This window comes from Trichosurus vulpecula, chromosome 4 (genome assembly GCF_011100635.1).
Source record: "Trichosurus vulpecula isolate mTriVul1 chromosome 4, mTriVul1.pri, whole genome shotgun sequence".
Classification (NCBI taxonomy): Eukaryota; Metazoa; Chordata; class Mammalia; order Diprotodontia; family Phalangeridae; genus Trichosurus; species Trichosurus vulpecula.
This window is the reverse complement of record NC_050576.1, coordinates 259,995,920-260,018,280: the sequence shown is the minus strand read 5'-3', so window position 1 is coordinate 260,018,280 and position 22,361 is coordinate 259,995,920. Positions and strand designations below refer to the sequence as shown.

At 42.3% G+C, this 22,361-nt stretch overlaps 1 protein-coding gene across 1 annotated transcript; it reads right to left on the bottom strand.

The window, feature by feature from the left end:
• Positions 1-394: 394 nt before the first annotated feature.
• COMMD2 (COMM domain containing 2) lies at positions 395-17,489 on the bottom strand. The gene is made up of 5 exons (XM_036756844.1): positions 17,319-17,489; positions 16,418-16,495; positions 10,860-10,942; positions 10,116-10,289; positions 395-1,939 (listed from the first exon to the last, which is right to left on the bottom strand). The coding sequence occupies exons 1-5, from the start codon at positions 17,383-17,385 to the stop codon at positions 1,742-1,744; spliced, it is 600 nt and encodes a 199-aa protein (XP_036612739.1). The 5' UTR covers positions 17,386-17,489; the 3' UTR covers positions 395-1,741.
• Positions 17,490-22,361: the final 4,872 nt, after the last annotated feature.

The following is a 22,361-nucleotide window of genomic DNA, read 5'->3' as shown; positions in this document are numbered from 1 at the left end:
TTTCCACTGGCAATTCATGGAGATAGGTAAGACTTGGCTGTCCTGCTCCTGCCTCTTATTTTGAGGATGACTGAAGCCTAGTAAAAAATGACACGTATGTCATCCAACAACCAGAGAATCAGTGTGCAGAGGCTGACAGAACTCACAAAGACCATCTACTGAGGCATAAATGATTACATTCCTCATGGGGACAGTGTCTACCAACACCAAAGAAAGGAGGGATACTTCAAAGTCCTCAAGCACTGACCTTGAAATCCTGATCCTTTACAGTTTACAAAGCACACACACGCGCGCGCACACACACACGTAATAGAAGAGCACTGGTTTTAAAGTTCAAAGATCTGAATTTAAGTCCCAGCACACTAGCTATTGACCAAAGGCAAGTTATTGAACATTTCTTTTTTAAAGGTTTTATTGATATCTTGTTTCTTCCATCATCATAACTATCCCAAGTATCCTTGCTCCTCCTAGAGAGCTAACCCATATAACGAATGGTATTTTTTAAGAAGAAAAATGATCAGCACAACTGATATACATCGAAAAAATTAAAAATAAAAATAAAAAACACATGTAATATGTAAGACCAGCAGACCTCCCACCTCCATGAAAGGGTGATGACTTAACATTTTTTTATCTGTAAAATGGGGTAATAATGCTTGTAGTACTTGCCTCATAGAGTTGGTGCTAGGAAGATGCTTTTTAAACTTTAAAGCACTACATAAATTTGAATTACATCAGAGGCAGTACCCTGATGTGGTTAAAAGAGTCAGGAGGCCAGTTCTGATGCTTGCACCAGCCTGGGCACCTCTTTGAAGCAGTGGAATACTACTATAGTGTCACCTAACTTGCAAAATTGTTTTGAGGACAGCCATTTGTAAACCATCAAGTGCAATGGAAGCAATAACTTTGTAAGATGGTTAGAACTACCACACTAGAAAAAATAGAGGTTCAGAGACACATGACTTGCCCAAGGTCACTTTTACTAATTGCTATTAAATGTCAGAGCTAGGACTTGAATCCAGGCAAGTTTTTCTGGCCTCAAATGGAGTCTTCTTTCCATTATAATGAAGCTTCATACATGTTTAAGGTGTTTCTAAGTACTTGGAAGAATCTGAAGTATAACAAATGATACGTAATGACTTCAGAGTCATAATGATGCTATAGAGCAAGGCTATTTTCATTTTACAAATGTGCTGGAAACAAGGGAAGGTAGGATCACCCTTCTATAGGGACAACATAGGAACTTTCATTGATCTACAATATTCTGAAAACTTTATATCTCGAGTTAGCATTATGAGTTACTTTAAAAGAAAACTTTAATTTTGAATAATTAAGGTATCACATATTTTTATTTTAGATATAATTCAAATATTATTTTTAGATATTAGGGCATAAGGAAAATAATGAAAAACAGTAAGTTCAAAAGATATCCTAAAAGACATTAATATGTACAAAAACCATGAATACAAATTCATTTCCAGCTGACCTGTCATCATACATACACATGTATTTATATAAAACAAAATTCATTTTATACCATTAAAAAGGTAGGCATAGGAAGCCCCATGAAAGGGACTTTAGTTTCTAATTAATGCATCAGTGTTATGGCAGAGGAAAACAAAGTCCATCTAATTCAGATGTTTAACCCTCTTAATTACAAGAAAAAGGAATTCCAACCAATGCTTGTTCTTTAACATTGCTTTATAAATCATTTGAACAGATTTACAACACAAATCCAATACTATTTGATATTTCGAACAATTCTCCTGCAGTGGTTTGTTTTCATTTCTCCTAACGCTTGTTCCAGTTGCTGAATCAAGTGGAGCAAGGTAGCTGGGTCAGTCTGCAAAACTTGGCTGCTATGCTCTCCATCCTGACTTAGGTGCAGCTTTAGAGTCATGGCTGGTTTAATCTGTTGTCTTAGACATCTGCTAGCAAGCTAGATATTGAAATGGAAGGGAAGCAGAATTAAACATTCATACACATTAAAATGAATGCAAAATACACACAAGAAAACATGTAGAAATCTTTTAACTCCCAAGTACTTAAAACCAACATTTTAAAATACATTATTTGATCCTACCAACAACTCTTAGTCCAGAAAGTACTACTACAATACAGACCAAAAATGAGTAAAGGAATAAAAAAATTCAATCTAAAGAGAAAATTAAATGAACTGGGGGGTTTAGTCTAGGAAAAGGAGAGTAAGAGGCAACAATATTGTCCTTCAAATGTATGAAAGGTTGTTTAATGAGGGATATGTCAATTCATTCTTTTGTTTCCGTTTTTGTACAGAACTAAACAAAGGGAAATTGGCTTAAACTAAAACAGATAAATTTTTAGTTGGACATAAAAAAATCAACTGTCTAGCAGATAAAATGTTGGAATGGGACATCAAACGCCCCTGAGGATTCTTTAGCTTTCGAGGTCTTCAAGCAGAGACAAATTATTTCAGTTATTAGAGATGTTGGATTAGAGGTCATCTAAGTTCAAATATTACCTGAAAAAAGGCCTCCACTACACTAGGGGTGTCAAACTCATCTAAAAATGGGGCCACTGGACCACACAAAAAGATACTGGCCAACAGCTTTTTGGCCAAGTATCTGATGCCTCTGCTCTACAACACAGCCTATAGGAGAGGCCTCCACTCCTCCACTGTGCCTGAGCTCAGGAGGACCATTCTATTAGTGAATGGATAGTGCTAACTGCCTAAATTTGCCTCTTTTAAACCCTCGATCAATTGCTCCTAGTTCAGTCTTCTGAGGCTGACAAGTCTAATCTTTTTTTCTCTTCCCAGCTCTTCAGATACCTGAAAACAACTATCATGTCCCCCATGAATCTTATCCAGAATAAAGACCTTCCCTCTCCATTTCTTCAAACAATTATCTCATGGCATGAATGCAAGGCCCTTGCCCATCCTGGCTGTCCCCTGGGGACCCTTGTCCTGCTTATCAATGTCTTCCTAAACTGCAGTGTGGCCAAAGAGGAGCACTAAGGTTCTATCATCTCCTTCCTACTAGACACTTTGCCTCTCTTAACACAGGCTAAAATCACACTGACATTCTTGGTGGCCATGTCACACCGCTGATGCTTAAGGAGTTTGAAATCCATCAGACTGGCTAGATCTAGCTAGGCTATCTAGCAATGATTCCCTCACTTTGTACATGCAAAGCTGATTTTTGATGTAAGGGAAATTTCCAGGCAACTGAAGTCTCTTTCTTCAAAAGTATCACACTTTAACCAGCTTTTTCTCCAAAGAAATGTATTATTCATTTGCTTTTATTCTTAAGAATATCACTTTTCTTGGTGACTTAAGGTTCATCACTATAAATTATTAAACCACTTACAACTCCTAATTTGCTTTTTAATTTTTCTATCTCTTCTCTAGAAAACACATGATCAACTGTTACTTTTCTCTTTTTCTCTCCCTCTAATAGTTCTTAAGCCACCTTGGTACCATCCTCCTTTAGTTACTGGTCCTAATCTACAGCACGACATGTACACTTGATAAAATTTTTATGCTAAAGTAGTCAGAAACAGTCTGAGTTTATAACTGTGGGCTTGGCACAAGCTCTTAGAGCCTTAGCTCTCTAAACCCTAAAATGAGAGGAATTAAGCCAGGTGACTTACAAATCTCAACTTCTTTCAGCTGGTGACAGTTTCTAATTCTTTCAGAATACACCATGCCTAGTATTATCATATTTTTATGCTTCTCCTCTCTTCGAATAGTTTGCTAATACTTAGAGGGCAGGTGCTATATCCCACACCATCTTCTTGCATCCCTAGCTCTTAGCACAGTTCCTACTCATAATAAGTATGCAATAAACATAGTAATGACGATGTAACATGGTGTTAGTGAAGATGATTTGAGAGTATTATTTTAGGTACTCAAGAGCTGGCAAGAGGTTTAGGTTGGCTGAAAGTAGATTTATAAGTAAACAGTTTGGATTTTGGTCAGTAGGTACTGAAGAGACACCGAAGATTTGGGAATTCCCAGAATACCTACCTAGAGAACCCTGAGTTGAATTTCATAGGCTGACTACTTCTTAATTTTTTAATCAATTTTTTTTAATAATCGAGCATTATTTTTTCTCTCTCCGACCCCTCCCTCCCCACCCACCCCCAAAAGGAAAAGAAAAACAAAAGTCTAATAACAAATATGCATAGTCAAGCAATATCACATTCCCATACTGGCCATGTTCAAAAGTGTAACACCTTACACCTTAACTATATAACTAACCATGGCATACATAAAAGGTTATTAAATTGAAATATTACTAACTCTGCACACAACGTTTTATAAAATAATTTCCCTGAGTTTTTATCAAAATTTAAAAGCCAGAGATCCAACGTATGGTTCCATGAATCAAGTAATTTAATTTTACTTCCTCCATTTCCATTCACTTTCTGTCCTATCTCTAATCATATATGTATCTCCCAACATAATTCTTTCTTTCTTGGAGCTAATTAACAAAATTCTATCAATAATATGGGCCAGAGGTCTTGAATTAAAGTGAGAGCTATGTGAGGAGTTAGCAGTAAGAGATGTGTAAGATGCAGAAACAACAAGATTTGGCAAATTACTGCATACATGGTGTGAGGGACAATGAAGAGTAAAGGATGATACTGAGACGATGAACTTGGGAGGCAGGAAGAATGGTGACAGCTTTGACAGAAATAAGGAAGTCTATGAGTGGGGCAGGGTTGGGAGGTGGGAAAGAAGATAACAAGTTCTGTGTTGGACCAGTTGAGTTTAGATGGCATACCCAAGAGGCAACTGGTGATGAGGGGCTGAAGCTTAGGGGAGATACTGGGACTAGATAAATAGTTCTATGACATGTTTGCATCAAAGTGACAGTTAGACTAATGGAACTGAGGTTACTGAGAGAATGCAGAAAGAAAGGAGGGTCTATGATAGAACCTTGGGAAACACCAGTTATGGGTCATGACATGAATGACAAACCAGCAATGGGGACTGCAAAGGAAGACAACCAGGAGCAGCAGCATTACGAAAACCTAGAAATTTAGGAGGAGAGAGTGGCCAGCAAGGCCAAATGCAGCAGACTGACTGGGAAGGACAAGAACTTAGAAAAGACTAAAAAGATTTGGCAATTAAAAGGTAATTGGCAACTTTGGAGAGAGGCAGTTCAGATGAGTGAGGAGACTGGAAGCCAGAATATAAAAGGTTGAAGAGTGAGAAGACAGAAAGTGGAAGAAGTAGAAGTGGGTACAGACAATTTTTTCAAGGAGTTTGGTCAAGAAAGAGGAGAGAAAGAAGCTATCAGCTTGAGTGGATGATAGGATCTAGTGAAAGTTTTTAAAGCACGGGTGAGACTTGGGCATGTTTGAAGGCTGTAGGGAAGGAACCAAAAAAGGAAGAGGACGAAGATCTGAGAGTAGGGATGACTGAGGATGCAATCTGACAGAGAAGATGCAAGGGGATGGGGTCAAATACATATGTAGAAGAGCTATCTGTGCAAGAAAGGCCCCTTCTTATCAGAGACCAGGGAAAGGGAAAGAATGGAGGATGATGTTAGGGGGTTTTAAGATAGAGGGAATAGGAGAAGTAGGAGCTGAGACAAATGGTCTCAATATTCTCTGTAAAACAATGTCCTCCTCTAAGAGAGAGGAGAGGAGAAGAGGTATGAGGGGCTTGAGAAAGGAAGAGAAGGTTTCGAATAGCTTCTGTGGAGCGTGAACTAGGGAACCAATTAGGGAAGAATAAAAGGACTGCCATGCTGTTGTGAAGGTCCAGTTGATTTTGGCTCACATGAATTTAGAAAATTCCCAGTCAGCACAGTGTAAGACTTCCTCTGGCTCCATTCAGTAGCTTGTTAGCAGGATCAGAGGAGGCACACAGTGGTGACAGTAATCCAGGGTTGAAACATGGCAAGAGATTATGAGCAGAAAGACAAAGGGGCAGGGATTTCTTGAGCAGAGTTCAGTCTAGAATGGAAATGACTAACAAGAGGGCTCAGATTAGAAAGGGAGGAAAGTGAAGTTGGAGCAGGGGCAATGCCATAAAAAAATACTTCGGGGCAGGACAATTAGATGTCTCAATGATGGTGAAGAACAGGTATAGGAGGGGTGAGGCATGAGAAGAGATGGACTAAGAGGTCATTTTCAGACAGAGGAACAACAGGGCTTCTAACCAAGAAAGTGGTACATTTATGGGTAATGGTGAGATCTGGTGTGTCTCAGTTTCTAAGTGTGGCTGAGATGGAATGAAACAGATCATGAGATTTAAGAAGCCTATAGAATTTGGAGTTTAGAGAGCTTGAGGAAGCATCATCAATCTGAAGGAGTTGAGGCGAGAAAGATATTGAGCCAGGTGCTAAACTCTTTGAGAAAAGAGAGTGACCTGGGGGCTAGTATACAACAGCCACCATGATTTGAATTGGTTGGAAAATTTTGATAGAGTGGGTATGTACCAACCTGTTCTTAGTGACCATAAGATTTAAGGCTAGTGAAGAACTCAAAGATCATTTGTGTAAACTTCCAAAGCAGAAAAAATGAAGCCCCAAGAGACAAGGTGACTTTCAAAGATCACACAGATAAGAAACAACGGATCCAAGATTTGATTCCAAGTACCAATGGCCTTTCTATATCATACTGTCTCATTACTTCCTTTGGTAAACTTTCAGAGTCAAATAAAACATGTTATTGTATCTTTAATTTATTAATTTATTCTGAGAAAAAAGCTCAGTCATATCCATACTTGTAAGATGCAAGAAAACAGCAAAGATTATCGTTAATAGCACAAGTTGACCTTGTTTTTCTAAAAGGAAAAATTGTTTTGCTCTGCCCTACAATGCTTTCTCATAATTTGAAAAATTTTTAAATAAATTATATGCATCAGGGCCAACTTTAGAAATGTATTTACATTTGGAAGGCTATATACATCAAGGTGGAAGAGGTAAAGTAACCTGATAAGGGATATAAAATAGAAGATAATCTTATTTGACACTAACTCTTTTTAGGTTAAGTTTATGAGAGATAGCACACATTAAAAGCTCTGGAGTACTAAGTTCTCTATTTAACCACAGACACAGGACAGAGTTAATTTGAATAAGAGTAATATGTTCCTAGGCTGTCTAATGCTGACCACCCCTGAAGTAACAGGGAATTTCAGTCTGAAACATTCAATTTATTGTTATTAACAAGGGCATAAATTGTACTCTTGATTTATTCTGGGCATCTTTCCACTAGAAACCAGGCTGACCATTACCTCGTTCCACATAAGCTACTGCACGTTAATTAAATAGTAAAAGTTTACTCATTACCAACTTCAGTGGAGCCAAGTCAGTTACTTAGAAATGAAAGGCTCTGTATCTTGTTACTAGTCTTTTGACCCATCTGGTCTCTTCATCTGACACATTTCCTTCTACTTCAGTGGAAGAATCCATTTTAGCTCAAAATCTCTCAATAAGGGTTTTAACTAAAAGCAAATTTAAGAAAAATTCAGTTATCTCTTTGAAGCATTTTAACATTAAAAAATAAAAACCAGTACAACAGATTTTCAATTTTGAACTGCAATAATCCTCATCTTACACAATTTAGAATTGGGTCTTATTTAATCAGCCATGCATCTGTCCCATTTTGCAAACTTTTTAATTTTTGTCTTTGTAGACCTGGCACCTCAAACGGTGCCTAGCCCGTAGGAAGGGATAGAGACTAGACCTTATGAGCCTCTCCCAGTGCAGATCAGCATTTTCTCCACAACTTTGTCTTAGAGATCTCCCTAGAACACTCAGTGATTTGTTCAGGGTCAGACAGGCAGCATGTGTCAGAGGCAAGGCTTAAACCTAGGTCGTCCTGGCTGAGGCTAGTTCTCTATCCACCACAGCAAAGATGCCAAATTCACTGCCCACAGAAGTCCCCAGCATTGCTTCAACAAGAATAAAATTTAACTGGGAAATGTTTAACAAAATAAATTAAAATACAATACAACAAAAATAATGTTAATTTGAGGTTTTCTAAGTCAACATGTGGCCTGCAGGGTGGCATATAGCCAGTGCTCCCTAACTACTTGCTGATTGATTGGAGTTGTTATGCTGGCTGCTAATAAAGGCATATTCATTTATCAATCACTTTTTAAAAAATACTCAAAAGAAGCTACTTTTATTCTATGCAAAGGAGAGAAATAAAGAAAAGGAAGATCATTTTGTTATGATTGTTATTAAGTTATAAATTTGCTTAATGGTGCATGTTTCCACAATTCCATTTAAATGAAAAATCAAGGTCTGAAATAAAAGCTGAAATTTAGAGGTCATGTGATTTGAGCTGAAAGGGACCTTTAGTAAAGATCTGGTCCAACCCTCTCAACTTGACGTTCAAAGAGAGGCTCCAATAAGTAGGAGGACACATTCAGGGTCAGACTGTGAAAGAACAGAGCAAAAACTGAAACCCAGGTCCTGACTGCCAGAATTATGCTCCTTCCACTCTATCATGACATTTATCTACAGAATTAGATGACTTAAGGACTCAAAGCTACAGAAAAATGGCATTATCAGGCCAAATATCGGGCCAAAAGCTTTCCCCACCCCCGACCTTCCACCTGAACCCCAAATCCTCTATTTAACACTGCTCTTTCCATCCCAGGAGCTACAGCTGTGACCCCTGCCACCTGCTACTCTGGGGCTGGAGGACTTTGCCTTTTCCTTGACTGAATGCATCTGAAGGCATTTCCCTTTCCACCACGCTAGAAAAACCAGACTGTGTTCCCTCTCCTCCACCTCTGGAGTCCAGGCATCGATCAGGTTCAGCTGTTACTTCTTCCCAATTCCCACTGCCTCTAACCCCAAAGCAGCCTCTGAGAGGTGAAAAGGGATGATGCACGCCTCATTTACATTCCTGCACTGCCTCTGGATACTTCCCTGGGCTTCTAGTCTCCTTTCACTTTGCTCCCTTCTATGCCCTCCTGTCAAATGAGCCATCCCCAACCACAGCCTTCTTCACGTCATTCTCGTCCCGAGGACCTAGCTATCATCCACAACAACTCTTCTGGATGGACTTTCTACGATCTAACTCCGTGGTTCTTAACCGTCTGGGGCTCTGGTATGTGTCTCTTTGGCAATCTGGTGAAACTTATGGACCCCGTTCTCAGAATAATGATTTTCTTTTTGTTTTAATATTAGATTTCTTCATCTTGTCCAGGTTGGAAATGCAGAGGCTAGTCACGGGTTAGATCCCACTACTAATAGACAAGGAAGCTCTGACCTGCTCTTGGTCTTCAGCCAAGGCTGCCCTCCTAAAACAACCCACTGGTCCTCCTGCTCCCAGGGGCTTCCAATCTGCATCCAGTCACTTAGTCATGTCCAATTCTTTGACCCTGTGGACCAGAGCACTCTAATATTGTCTGTAGGGTGCTCTTGACAAAGATACTGGAGTGATTTTCCATTTCCTTCTCTAGTCAGATTGAGGCTAAAAAGGTTAAGTGATCTGCTCAGGCTCACATACCAAGTAAGCATCTGAGCCTTGACTTAAACTCAGGTCTTCCTGACTCCAAGCCCTATGCTTTATGCAGCCTCCCCAGTCTGCACAGCCCACTGAAACTCAGAACTTCTAACCTCAAGAGATCTGCCAGCCTCAGCTTCTCTAGAAGCTAGGATTACAGGTACAAGCCACCAGGCCCACATCAGAATAATGCTCTTAATGCATAAAATATATAGCATTACAAAGGAGTACTCCTTTTAACTTCCAGTCTCCTTCTATGAATCAAACAATTAACACTTAATTATTCAGCTCTTTTGGACTGGTACTATAAAATAAGTATCCTATTGATTAAAGTTTTACCTTCTAACAAATATTTCCAACTGTCTTCAAAACAACTTTTAGACTGCCATAAACTGTTTTATTTTTAAAATTCACCTAAAAATCTTTGCAATTACCTTATTTCATGTTAATCAATTTTCCTGATTTGAATACAAAAAGATGCTTACCAAAAATGAAGCAACTATTTACCAATTAATTATTTACAAATTAGCCTCAAAATAAACATGACAAAACACACTATTGTTACAAAATAAATACGGTAAAGATATTTAAAGAATGAAGCAAAGGAAGATAAGCCTAGGATAATAGCTAAATCTCCAACATATCATAAATGTTCCTACCTGTACATCTAATCTCCACTCAAGATTGTGGTAACTGGGGAACACTGGTGCCAATTCACTCAGAATTGTTCTGATTTCCTTTCGGTTGTCAAGATAAAGCTGAAGCAACAATTTATTCAAGTCTTCACTGAATCCCAAAACAAGCACAGAATCTTGAAAATCCAGCTCAGAAATCTGGAAGAATACAGGGAAGTATTATATAGTGACAAACAAGTAGTATATATTAAATATGAAAATACAGTAGATACAACCTCTTCAGCTCCTTTTTGTTTAAGAAAGTATTATTCTGTGTTCAATCAAAAATCCAACTAATAATAATCACAATTCCTGACCATCCCTACAAAACTTAAGTGAATAATACAAGTGATTCTTCAATTTTTGGAATGAAGAGGAAAGAATTCTACCGATACCCATGAGATGTCCCACAATGAAAAGTTCTCTCTACTGTTTCACATATTATTAACTTAGAAAGAAAATAAGCCAACACCTTCCCCCAAAGCACTGGAAGAACATGCCAGAATCACATGGTTCTTCAATGGGGTTGATAAGGTGTTCCACCATAACAAGCTTCTCTATTAGAATTCAGACATTTCTTCGCATAGTGCCACTACTTACCAGTCACAAATCTACCTCTCCAACTTCTACAGATGCTTGAAGAGAATATTATACACAAGACAGGAAGCTGCTTACCACTTCCATAAAATGAAGTAGAAATGGTTCTCCACCTTCCCAACTCAGCCTTACCATGAGTTTGGAGCTTTCGGTGAGTAGGTAGGTCAGTCCCTCAACTCCATGCTGGACTGTGTTACTACTAACATTGAGTTTTCCTGAGGGCAGAACAAAAGGCAACCACAATGCAGTAAGTTATTTTCCTGTAAAATATTCCCTTTTACAATGTCATTCTACCTTCTAATTTTAAGTCATATATCTATTATTCAAGGCCCTAAATTTTACACTCACCTCAATTATGATGAAAACTGTAAATTATACAGGCTTTTACAAAGCCAAGTCTAGCTGGCTCCATTCTCTTCTCTTAACTCTTCAAACCACTGCAATCCTGGTTCCTACATTGTCACTCAAAGCTACTCCCTCAAAGTTGCCAATAATCTTTCAACAGCTAAATCTTAATGCTTCTTGAACTTTCAGCAATATGATACTGTTGACACATCCCTCTCTCCATGGTTATTATTTTTTTTTATTTTTTTTTATTTTTTTTTTGAGTGTTCTCTCTTGGTCCTCTTCTTACCTGCCCAACTGCTCCTTCTCAGTGCCCTTTCCTGCATCACTGCCCATATCATGCCCTCTTAACTATGAGTGCACTGCCAAGGCCTCATCCTAGGCCTTCTCCTCTTTCTCCCAACCCCATCTCTTGGTGACCTCATCAGCTACCACATGCTGCCCTCTCTAAGTATCCAGTCCTCACCTCTCCTCATAGCTCCAGTCCGTATCACTAACTGTACATTTCCAACTACATGTTCCTCTCTCAAATTCAATGTGTCCCAACAACACTTCACCCCACCCCTTCCCCTCATCCTTTCCTCCTCTTACCACTATGTATGGCAATACCATCCTTCCAGTCACTTGGGTCCTCAGGTCCTCTCCTCTGGCCCCCCCCTTCAAATCTTCCTGTAGAATCTACCTCCAAGCCATCTCTCACATGCATCCCATCCTCTCTAGTTCAGGTCCTCATCACCTCTTGCCAGATCTACTGAAGTGGCCTTCTCCTCCAAGCCTACCCCCTCTCCAATCTTTCATCCACACAGTTTCTTAATCCATACTAGCTGTACCTTCTCTCACACCTCCTTGAGTACTGGTCCTGGAGGAGGAGGAGGACCATCCCTTGAGCCTCACTGTCACTTCCAGACTCTCCTCTCTAACTCCATCACTCACCAACCTTTGCTCCAGTGAAGTCCATTCACGCCAGTTTTCCATCCAATCCACATGATGGCAGCTTATTATATAACCCTTCCTTCCTTATTCTCCTTCTGTTCTCAAGGAGTTCAGCACTTGACTTTCCATCTCCCTCTCCTGCCCAAATGTTGCCCTTCTACCACAGAACTTTTAATTAAAAGTATACATTTGATCGTCTCGAACCCTCTAACTTCCTAATTCCTCAGACTCCTTAAATCCCATGAACTATTCCCTTCACCCTAACTCAGTCACACACAGGGAGGTCACACACTGATTTCAACATTACTGAAAAATGTTCTACTTCCCAACTAGAGACATTCACATTCCCTTATCTGACTGCAACCTATAATCCTCTGCCTCCCTCCCTTCACCCTCCTAAACTAGTTCCTTGCCTTCCACACCTCTCACCCCTAAGCACGGACTTCACTTTCCTCCTCCAACATCAACCCAACAGTGAGTGAGCTATTACACCATCCCCAGCTCCTGAATCTCTCACCACTGACTTACAGACATTCTTCTCTTGCCAACTCTTAGCGCTGAATTACTACCCATCATTATAAGCTGCTGGACCCTGCTGGAGAGTCTCACAGCCATGCCCAGTGAGCACACTCTAAATGCACATTATCCAAACTCAACTGGGTCCTCACTGCAACAAGGCAATCCTTTTTTTCCTTCTAAATGGATTCCTTATCTTACTCTCCAAAGAAGCTATTCTAAACCTCTTCCTCCCCCTCAAGCCTCCCACATCTCTTGCTTCCTCCTTCTCAGCTAAGGACCTTGTCTCTTACTTCACAGAGAAAACTGAGACCATGTAATGTGAATTCCTCCTCTCTTCATCTCAAAACATCTTAAGTGTCGTCCTCCACCACTCTCCTCCTTTCTCCCAGTTTCTGACAGAGGTGGCCCTTCTCCTGGCAAAGGCAAAACTGTCTAAATACACACATGGAGTCAGAAAGACCTGAGTTCTAACGCTGCTCCAGCTATGTGACCCTGGGTAAATCACTTAACCTCTCTCAGCCTGAGTTTCCCCATCTATAAAATGGGAATAATAGTATCCCCTATCTCCTAAAGTTGTTGTGAAGAAAAAGTGCTATTTGTAAAGGACCTTAAAGTGACACGTAGTATAACTGTTAGTACTTTATCCCATCTTCTCCAGCAGACTTCAATCTCAATTGTCCCTCTTTCATGATGAACCTTTCAGCTGCCTGTCTTCCCAATGCTTAAAATACTGTCAATAAACCTGACCATCCCCCCAGACTAACATCCTACATCTCCCCTGCTTTTTGAATAGCCAAATTCCCTGAAAAAGCCCTCAACACACACACTCCTCTCTCACTCCTCAACGCTTTGTAATTGGACTTTCAGCATCATCATTCAACTAAAACTGCTCTCTCCAAAGTTACTGATGATCTTAAATGGCCAAATCTGATGATCTTTTTTTAGCAGTCATCCTTCTCAGCCTGTCTGCTGCACCTGGCACTGCTGCTCACTTCTTTTTTAATGGGTACTCTCCCCTCTGTTTTTGTGACACAACTCTCCTGGTTTGCCTCCTCCCTCAATGACTGTTCATTTTCAATCTTTGTTGGCTCTTCATGCATATCACATCCTCTAAATGTGGTGCTCCCTGAAGTTCTGACCTAGACCTTCCTTCCTTCTCCCACTATACTCCCTCTGGATAATATCATCAGCTCCCATGGGTTCTAACTATTATTTCTTTGCAGATGCAGATGACTAATGGATCTATCTATTCGGCCCCAATCTTTGCCCTGAAATTCAGTTCTGAACTACCAATCACCTATTGGACACTTCAAACTGAATGTCCCAGACACGTTTCAAACTTAACAAGTCCAATACTGAACTCTGTCTTTCCCCTTAAACTTTTCCCTCCCTCAAAGATCCTATTTCTGCCAAAGGTACCATTATAATTTTAGTCTTGTAGGTTTACAGCCTCAGCATTATCAACTCCTCATTTTCCTTTACCCCTCTAAATCCAATCAATTGCCAAACCTTGTTGTTTCTACCTTCTCTCTCAAATCTAACCCTTTCTCTTTACTCCTAACTGCCACTTTAGCTTAGCATCATTACCTCTTGCCTAAATTATTTTACCAGTCCCTTAATTAGTATCCCTGCCTCAAGTCTCTCCCTACTCCAGTCTCATTTCATATACAGCTATCTATGTGAGTTTCTTTAAAGAGAGATCTGATCAGGTCATTCTCCCATTTAATCAACTCTGATTGCTTTCTACTTCCTCTAGGATAAGGTATAAACTCTTCTGTTGAGCTCTTCAAAGTCCTACCCAACCTCACTGAACACTACTCTATCTCCTATTCACTATGATTCTCCTTCTCCTCCTCCATGACACACCACGTCTTGCTGCCATGCCCAAGATGCATTCCCTCCTCACCTCTGGATCTCACCACCCCTCATCTGGAGGGAACTCAAGATTCAGCTCAAGTGACACCTCCAGGACAAGGCCTGTCCTGATACCCCTCTCCAGGTCCACAAATAATTTTAGGTTTTTCCCTTTGTATCCCCCTCACCTGGCAGAGTACCTGGCACAGTCAGTATTTGGTAAATTCTTATTTAAAAAAAAGGAATGATTATCACATTTGAGTTTTACAAGAACTATGAGTTAGGCACATTTGAGAAACAGGGCAAAACCAGTCTCAGAGAAGTAAAGCTCATGGCCACACAACTGGTGTCTAAAAGAATAGGATGTGAACCTAATTAAAACTAATGAATTAGTCAAAACGTTAGTGTCCTCATCAATCAAGACTAGGAGGGCCCAATAAGGTCTCTTCTAGTCCCAAATCCCATTGCCCGAGTCTTCCTTCTCAAAATGTTCCCCTGACAACCACACAGCTGTATTTCCTCTGATCCAACACAACTTTCAGTTGTTTTGCAGTCATGTCTGACTGGTTTTCATGGCAAAGCTACCTTAGTAGTGGCCCATTTCCTTCTCCAACTCATTTTACAGATGAGGAAACTAAGGCAAACAGGGTTAAGTGACTTGCCCAGGGTCACAGAGCTAGCAAGTTTCTGAAGCTGGCTTTGAACTCAGGAAGAGGAGTCTTTCTGGCTCTAGGCACGGCATTCTAACCAGTGTGCCACCTATTTGCCCTAATACAACTTACACCAAATTAAAATTTCATGAAAGGCCCTATTTCCAATCGTAAATGGAACAAACTTTCCCCCCTACAGTCCCCCTCCTGAAGGCAGGCATCAGTTATTCTGAGTCTAATAAAGCTGTGGCTGAAGGGACACAAATCAGGAATCCAAAAGCAACTGACAAAAGCCTCTGGATTACAGGGAGCAAGATGTCACTTTTCATTGTTGTATTCTTACATCCAGCACAGGCTTTACATACAGTAGGTGCTTCATTAACGTCTGTAGATGAGAGCCAACTGCCCTAAGACCACAACACTACAAGTTGCTGTCTTGTGATCTAATGTATGCCAGGTTAAAAGTGACAAAAATATGCTCTTCCCTTTCTGACCATTCCCATTTCTTTAAGTTTAAGGGCACCTGCCATCTAAGATAGAGGGTCTGGTACAATTTATTCCGGGACTTTCTCTGGACCAGAGGTGAGGAAACTTGCCTAAGGTCACAAAAGCTGTGGAAAGGACACTGGTCACCAGAGATGGTTCCAATCCCAGCTCTGGCACTTCCTAGGTGGACACCTGGCTCTTTGGGTCACACTTTCTGAGCCTCCATTTCTTCCTGTTTTAAGTGAGGGCTAAACCCTGTCCCAGGTCCCTTCCAGCTCTAAATTACAATGCTGCAGTCAATCTTTCTTGGAGACCCTGGCATTCTGGGAAACCTATGAACTGAAACAAACTAATCACAGGCCAAGGAAAATAGGCCCAAGAGGCCATGAAACAGCAAGGCCTCCTCCCTCTCCCCCCCCCCCCCCCCAGCATGACGGTAACACGGGAGGTAAAGGTTGGGTTATAAACATGCACCACAGTTAAAGAGAAGAGTGGAGGCAGGAAGCTGCACCCTACTCTGCTGCCAGGCACTTATTAGGTGCTTGCTCTGTCCAAGGCATGGGGGCAGGCAGCTGCACCCTCCTCGATGCCAGGCACTTATTAAGTGCTTGCTGTGTACAAGGGCGTAGGCCAGGCCTGTCTGGGGGGAGGGGTATCCTTGAGAAACCCCTGGATCTGTAGACAGGGCCCCTCATTCGGGGGTTACTGTCGCAATCCACGTGCCTCCTACACCACTCTGAGCCTCAGTTTCCCCCTCGTAAGCTGGTAGGAGGGGAGGCCTAGCAAGCTTCCTCCCAAGGGCCTCCGAGTGCGGGCCTGGGAACCACGAACTCCTTAAGGAAGTTAACTCCGTGAAGGGTCTGGCAGCCTCTGGGAGGGGCCCGGGCGCTGCGCGCTCCTTACTGGCTGCTCCTTCGTAGACTTTCGGGTTGGACCCTTTCCTCAGAAACTCCAGGGCAATCCGGCCGAACTCGGCGACCACTGCGAGGGGACAAGAGAAGGGCGGAGTCAGCGTGAGAACCAGGACACGGCAGACCGCAGTGGGCTCACCTGGCACGCACCGCTGGGAGGGAGCGCGCAAGCGCGAAGGTGACGAGGCCGGGGCGGGGTGGGAGTGGGGGAGGGGAGCGGAGGATCTGCAGCGCGAGGCTGGGAGGGAGTGCGCAAGCTCAAGGGTGAGGGGGCGGAGCGGGCCTGGAGAGGCAGGCTGTGAGGGAGTGCGCAAGCGCGCGGAAGACGGTGCGGAGAGGGCGTGGCCTGCGAGGCTGAGAGGGAGCGCGCTAGCGCGAGGGTGAGGGGGCGGAAAGAGCCTGGAGCGCCAGGCTGGGAGCGCGCAAGTGCGGAGAAGACGTGGCGTATCGAGAACACGGGACGGGGGAGGTAGGGAGGGAAAACCAACAATAGGGGGCGCGGTTGGGAGCACGCAAGCGCAAGCCGAGGGAAGGGGAGAAAAGGGGAAAGCTCACTGGATACTGGAGGGCGAGGGCAGAGGAAAGAAACGAGTGGTCGAAAGAACTGGAGGGAAGTGGGCGAGTGACCGGGGCAAGTTATACAAAGGGTGTGTGGGAAAAGCGCTTGAGGGAGCACTGCGGGATGCACAAAGGAAAGGAGCAGGCACACTGGGCAGAAGGTGGGGGGATCAGTAGGGGGCGCGCGAGGCTCGGAAAGAGCAGGCGCATTTAGGGTCGGTAGGGCGCGCCGCGCAAGCGCAATCACTGGGCGGGGGCGCGTGATATAGGGAGTGTTGGCTGGGTGCGAGGCGGGGCTCGCCTCCCTCCTCACGCACGCGAGCGCGCGAACTCACCGGCGTAGTCCACCTTGGGCAGGAAGCTCAGGTGCTCGCGGTGCTCCTCGGACAGCTCCAGAAGCATCTTTCCAGCTCCCCTCCCCCTTCACGGGCCCGAACCCCGGCAGCGGCAGCGGCGGAAGCTGGGAGATGTAGGCCTGCCTTTTCCGGGGAACGCTTCCGTGTGCCGGTCCGTCGCGGACCGCTCCGGCGATGCCCTGTCCTCCCGAGGCGGGGGTTCCGGCCGACGACGTCTGCCTTCCCGGCCCCGCCCCCGCATTTCTCCGCGCGCCCGAAACCGCAGCTTTGCCCGCCTCTGGTCTGCGAGCCGAGGCTTTATTTCGGTGTCCTCCGTAGCTGACCCGAGGGAGAAGTGACCCGCCGCAAGCCCGTACGGCCGCGGGCCTTAATTAGTCTCTATTTCACTTGGTGTGTAACAATTTACTGAGATGATTGACTCTGCTCGCATGGCCCCTGGTGCAGACCCACCCCGGCCTGGACTATTGTAACAGCAAAACGCCCCTTCGCCCTCCCAGCTGCTAAGGAGTTAAGCACCTACTATGTGCCGGCACTCTGCGGATCGCCTTACAAATAGTATCTCTCTTGGTCTCCACGACAGCCTTGGAAGTAGGGGCTATTGTCCTCATCTTACACTTGGGGAAACCGAGGCAGGTTAAGTAGGTATCTGAGGCAGGATTTGAATTTGGTCTACAGGTCCAGCCACTGGCCCCCCCGACCGCCTCTAATTAGAGGGACTTTCCATTCAGTTTCCGATAGAAATTCTGGTCTTTAAAGCGCTTCAGAGCCTGGCCCGTCTCCAAGTACCGCACTGTACAATCCAGCAACGCTGGCCTTGCGGTCCCTCGCATTGGACCCTCCACCTCCACTCTTGGTGCCTTAGCTAACATAAGCCTCCTAAATATTAGCTAATTAATAATCAGAAGAGTCCAGTAAAATGGCAATAGTGTGAAGAAAGGTTATATTTGTATTAAGCAGATAGCGAGCTCTCTAATTGCAAATGCTTTTCTGGCCCCACCCCCCCAAAATCCTTTTCTCCCACCTGACCCTCTGGCTTCCCTCCAGACTCACTCAAATCCCCACTTCTACCCGAGACCACTCCCGGGCCGCCTACTCTGAGGTGACCTCGCATTTGACGTTGCATCTTGTTCGTGCCTCTTTTTGCATCCTGTGTCTGGAGTTGGAATGTGAGTTCCTTGGAGGTGGAGACTTTGCTTTTCTTTGTGTCCCCAGCACTTAACGATGCCTAGCACTAAATAGCGATCTCTTCAATGCTTGTTGCCGGGGACCATACCAGCTTTCTAATGGGGATGAAGTGGTGGAAGGGTGTGGAAGAGGGGAGACTCTTACACTCTCAGATTTTTCCAGGTGTTAATTGAGAAAGAAACAGGATCGAGGACCTTCCGCCCCAGCATTTCCCCCACTGCCCTTGCCTCTTTCTCTTTGCGATTTCAGGTCCCTGGCTCTCATTTCCCTGCCTGCGTCCTAATAGCAAGTGAAACGTCTTTTTCTTTTTCCCCTCTTACCATAATCACAACTTGACTCACTGCCCTGACAAGGACACAAAAGCATAGTGACAACCCTCATATATGTGTGCCGCCCCCTTCGTGAAAGTGTCTGAGATTGGCTCCCAACAGCATGAATTAGTAGTGGAGATATTAAAAAAGTAAATAAATACTAATAGTACTGAGCCCCAGCTGTGAAAGCTGGAATAATATTTAGTAATGTTTGGAGCACTGGGCAGAGGTGATTGAGTTTCCAGCATATCACACGAGCTTAAGATTTTATTAAGAATTAGGAAATTCCTTTTTGTCTATGTAAAATACAGTAACAACACTTGGTGCATCTCCTTAAATAAACTTCACAAATATTAGCTAATTAATCATTAGAAGACTCCAGTAAAATGGCAGTAGTGTGAAGTAAGATTATTTCAGTTATGCAGATAGTGAGTGCTCTAATGTTTCCTTCAGAGCATTTTCTATTGATAAAAAAAGGGGAGAATTAGATTCTTATCTTGCACTGTAGGGGTGCATAGCTGCAATGTATCTACTTGGAATCTAATTTATTTTATGCAGTCATGTATTTCACACCCTGGAGAGGACTCAAAAGATTTATGAGCAAAATGTTTGATAGACTTAAGGAAATATTTTTCTTTAAGATGCATAATCCAAGCAATACATTGATTGGGAGTTTTCTTTAAGCAGAGACCTAATCCTACACAAATATTATGTTATATGGGATAATGGTAATATTTGAAAGATTTTATTTAGCACATATGTGTGCCACATTTTGTAAATATAATTTTAAAATTGTTTTAGGGTCATAAAAATATTTTAAATTACATTTATGACTACAATTCTTTTAAAAAAATTTGCTTGAAAGTTTTGTTTTATCTATCAGTCAATAAACATTTATTAGACACCAACTACATCCCAGGCACTGTGCTAAGCACTGGGGATACAAATATGAAAATGAGAATCTCTGCCTTGAAGGAGTGCACAATCCAATGGAGGAAGATAAGACAGAAAAACCAAAGGGGTATGGGAAGGGAAAACGATGAGTAGAAATAATGGAGAAGTCCCAAGGAGGGCAGCTGGTGGGAAATGAAGAGTTGGCTTGCCTGGGCTCTCTCCTTAAATGAAGGTTTGGGGAGTAGCTCTCCCCTCTGGCCTCCAGAAAATTCTAACTTAGTTTTTTACAACTTGTTATTAGAACATGCTCAACACCTTTGTATCCCGTGAGAAACATGTACTTTATTCACTTTTAAGCTGCTTATTCACCACTGCCACCCCCGCCCCCCCAGGAGAATAAACATGAACACATAGGTAACAATGCCTTTTGCAAGTAAGTAACTTCTTTGCCTACGTTGAATGGCTAATTATTTAAAAGATGAAAAAATGTCATATTCAAATGAAACACATAGACCAAAGCTCCCAAATCCTCTCCACTCTTATAATTTGCTTGCATTTCAGAGCATGCTTTATATTTTTTTTAAGGAAAAAAAAGAAAATTTTAAAATTTATTTAATATATTAAGTTTTCAGCATTGATTTTCACAAGAGTTTGAATGAAGAATTTTCTCCCCATTTCTACCCTCCCCCCCACTCCAAGATGGCATATATTCTGGTTGCCCTCCCTTCTGTCACCCCACTCCCCTCCCATCCCCTTTTCCCTTCCTTTCTTGTAGGGCAAGATAAATTTCTATGCCCCATTGCCTGTGTATCTTATTTTCTAGTTGCATGCAAAAACTTTTTTTTTTTGTTTTTGAACATCTGTTTTTAAAACTTTTGAGTTCCAAATTCTCTCCCCTCTTCCCTTCCCAGCCACCCTCCCTAAGAAGTTAAGCAATTCAACATAGGCCACATACATATCATTATGTAAAACCCTTCCACAATACTCATGTTGTGAAAGACTAACTATATTTTGCTCCTTCCTAACCTATCCCTCTTTATCCAATTTTCTCCCTTGACCCTGTCCCTTTTCGAAAGTGTTTGTTTTTGATTACCTCCTCCCCCATCTGCCCTCCCTTCTATCATCTCCCCCCCTTTTTTTATCTTCTTCCTCCTTTTCTGGGGGGTAAGATACCCAAATGAGTATGTATGGTATTCCCTCCTCAGGTCAAATCTGATGAGAGCAAGATTCACTCATTCCCCCTCACCTGCCCCCTCTTCCCTTCCTACAGAACTGCTATTTCTTGCCACTTTTATGCAAGATAATTTACCCCATTCTATCTCTCCCTTTCTCCCTCTCTCAATATATTCCTCTCTCAGCCCTTAATTTGATTTTATTTCTTTTAGATATCATCCCTTCATATTCAACTCACCCTGTGCCCCCCCATACACACACACACACACACACACACACACACACACACACACACGTATATGCATATTCCCTTCAGCTATCCTAATACTGAGGTCTCATGAATCATACACATCATCTTTCCATATAGGAATGTAAACAAAACAGTTCAACTTTAGTAAGTCCCTTGTGATTTCTTTTTCTTGTTCTTTTTCTTGATTACCTTTTCATGCTTCTCTTGATTCTTGTGTTTGAAAATCAAACTTTCTATTAAGCTCTGGTCTTTTCACTGTGAAAGCTTGAAAGTCCTCTATCTTATTGAAAATCCATATTTTGCCTTGGAGCATGATACTCAGTTTTGCTGGGTAGGTGATTCTTGGTTTTAATGCTAGCTCCACTGACCTCCAGAATATCGTATTCCAAGCCCTTCGATCTCTTACTGTAGAAGCCGCTAGATCTTGGGTTATTCTGATTATGTTTCCACAATACTCAAATTGTTTCTTTCTGGCTGCTTGCAGTATTTTCTCCTTGATCTGGGAGCTCTGGAATTTGGCGACAATATTCCTAGGAGATTTCTTTTTGGGATCTATTTGAGGAGGCGATCCATGGATTCTTTCAATTTCTATTTTGCCCTGTGGCTCTAGAATATCAGGGCAGTCCTCCCTGATAATTTCTTGAAAGATGATATCTAGGCTCTTTTTTGATCATGGCTTTCAGGTAGTCCAATAATTTTTAAATTATCTCTCCTGGATCTATTTTCCAGGTCAGTGGTTTTTCTAATGAGATATTTCACATTGTCTTCCACTTTTTCATTCCTTTGGTTCTGTTTTATGATATCTTGATTTCTCCTAAAGTCACTAGCTTCCACTTGCTCCAATCTAATTTTTAAGGTGGTATTTTCTTCAGTGGTCTTCTGGACCTCCTTTTCCATTTGGGTAATTCTGCCTTTCAAGGCATTCTTCTCCTCATTGGCTTTTTGGAGCTCTTTTTCCATTTGAGTTAGTCTATTTTATAAGGTGTTGTTTTCTTCAGTATTTTTTTGGGTCTCCTTTAGCAAGTCATTGACTTGTTTTTCATGGTTTTCTCGCATCCTTCTCATTTCTCTTCCCAATTTTTCCTCTACTTCTCTAACTTGCTTTTCCAAATCCTTTTTGAGTTCTTCCATGGCCTGAGACCAGTTCATGTTCTTCTTGGAGGCTTTCGTTGTAGGCTCTTTGACTTTGTTGACTTCTTCTGGCTGTAT

Bases quoted from the DNA above. Each gene is read 5' to 3' on its own strand.
- COMMD2 (XM_036756844.1), bottom strand. From the start codon at position 17,385: ATGCTTCTGGAGCTGTCCGAGGAGCACCGCGAGCACCTGAGCTTCCTG. The intron at 16,496-17,318 runs GTGAGTTCGCGC...GTCCCCTCGCAG, and splicing joins GCCCAAGGTGGACTACGCCG to TGGTCGCCGAGTTCGGCCGG. The intron at 10,943-16,417 runs GTAAGGAGCGCG...TTCTGCCCTCAG, and splicing joins AGTCTACGAAGGAGCAGCCA to GAAAACTCAATGTTAGTAGT.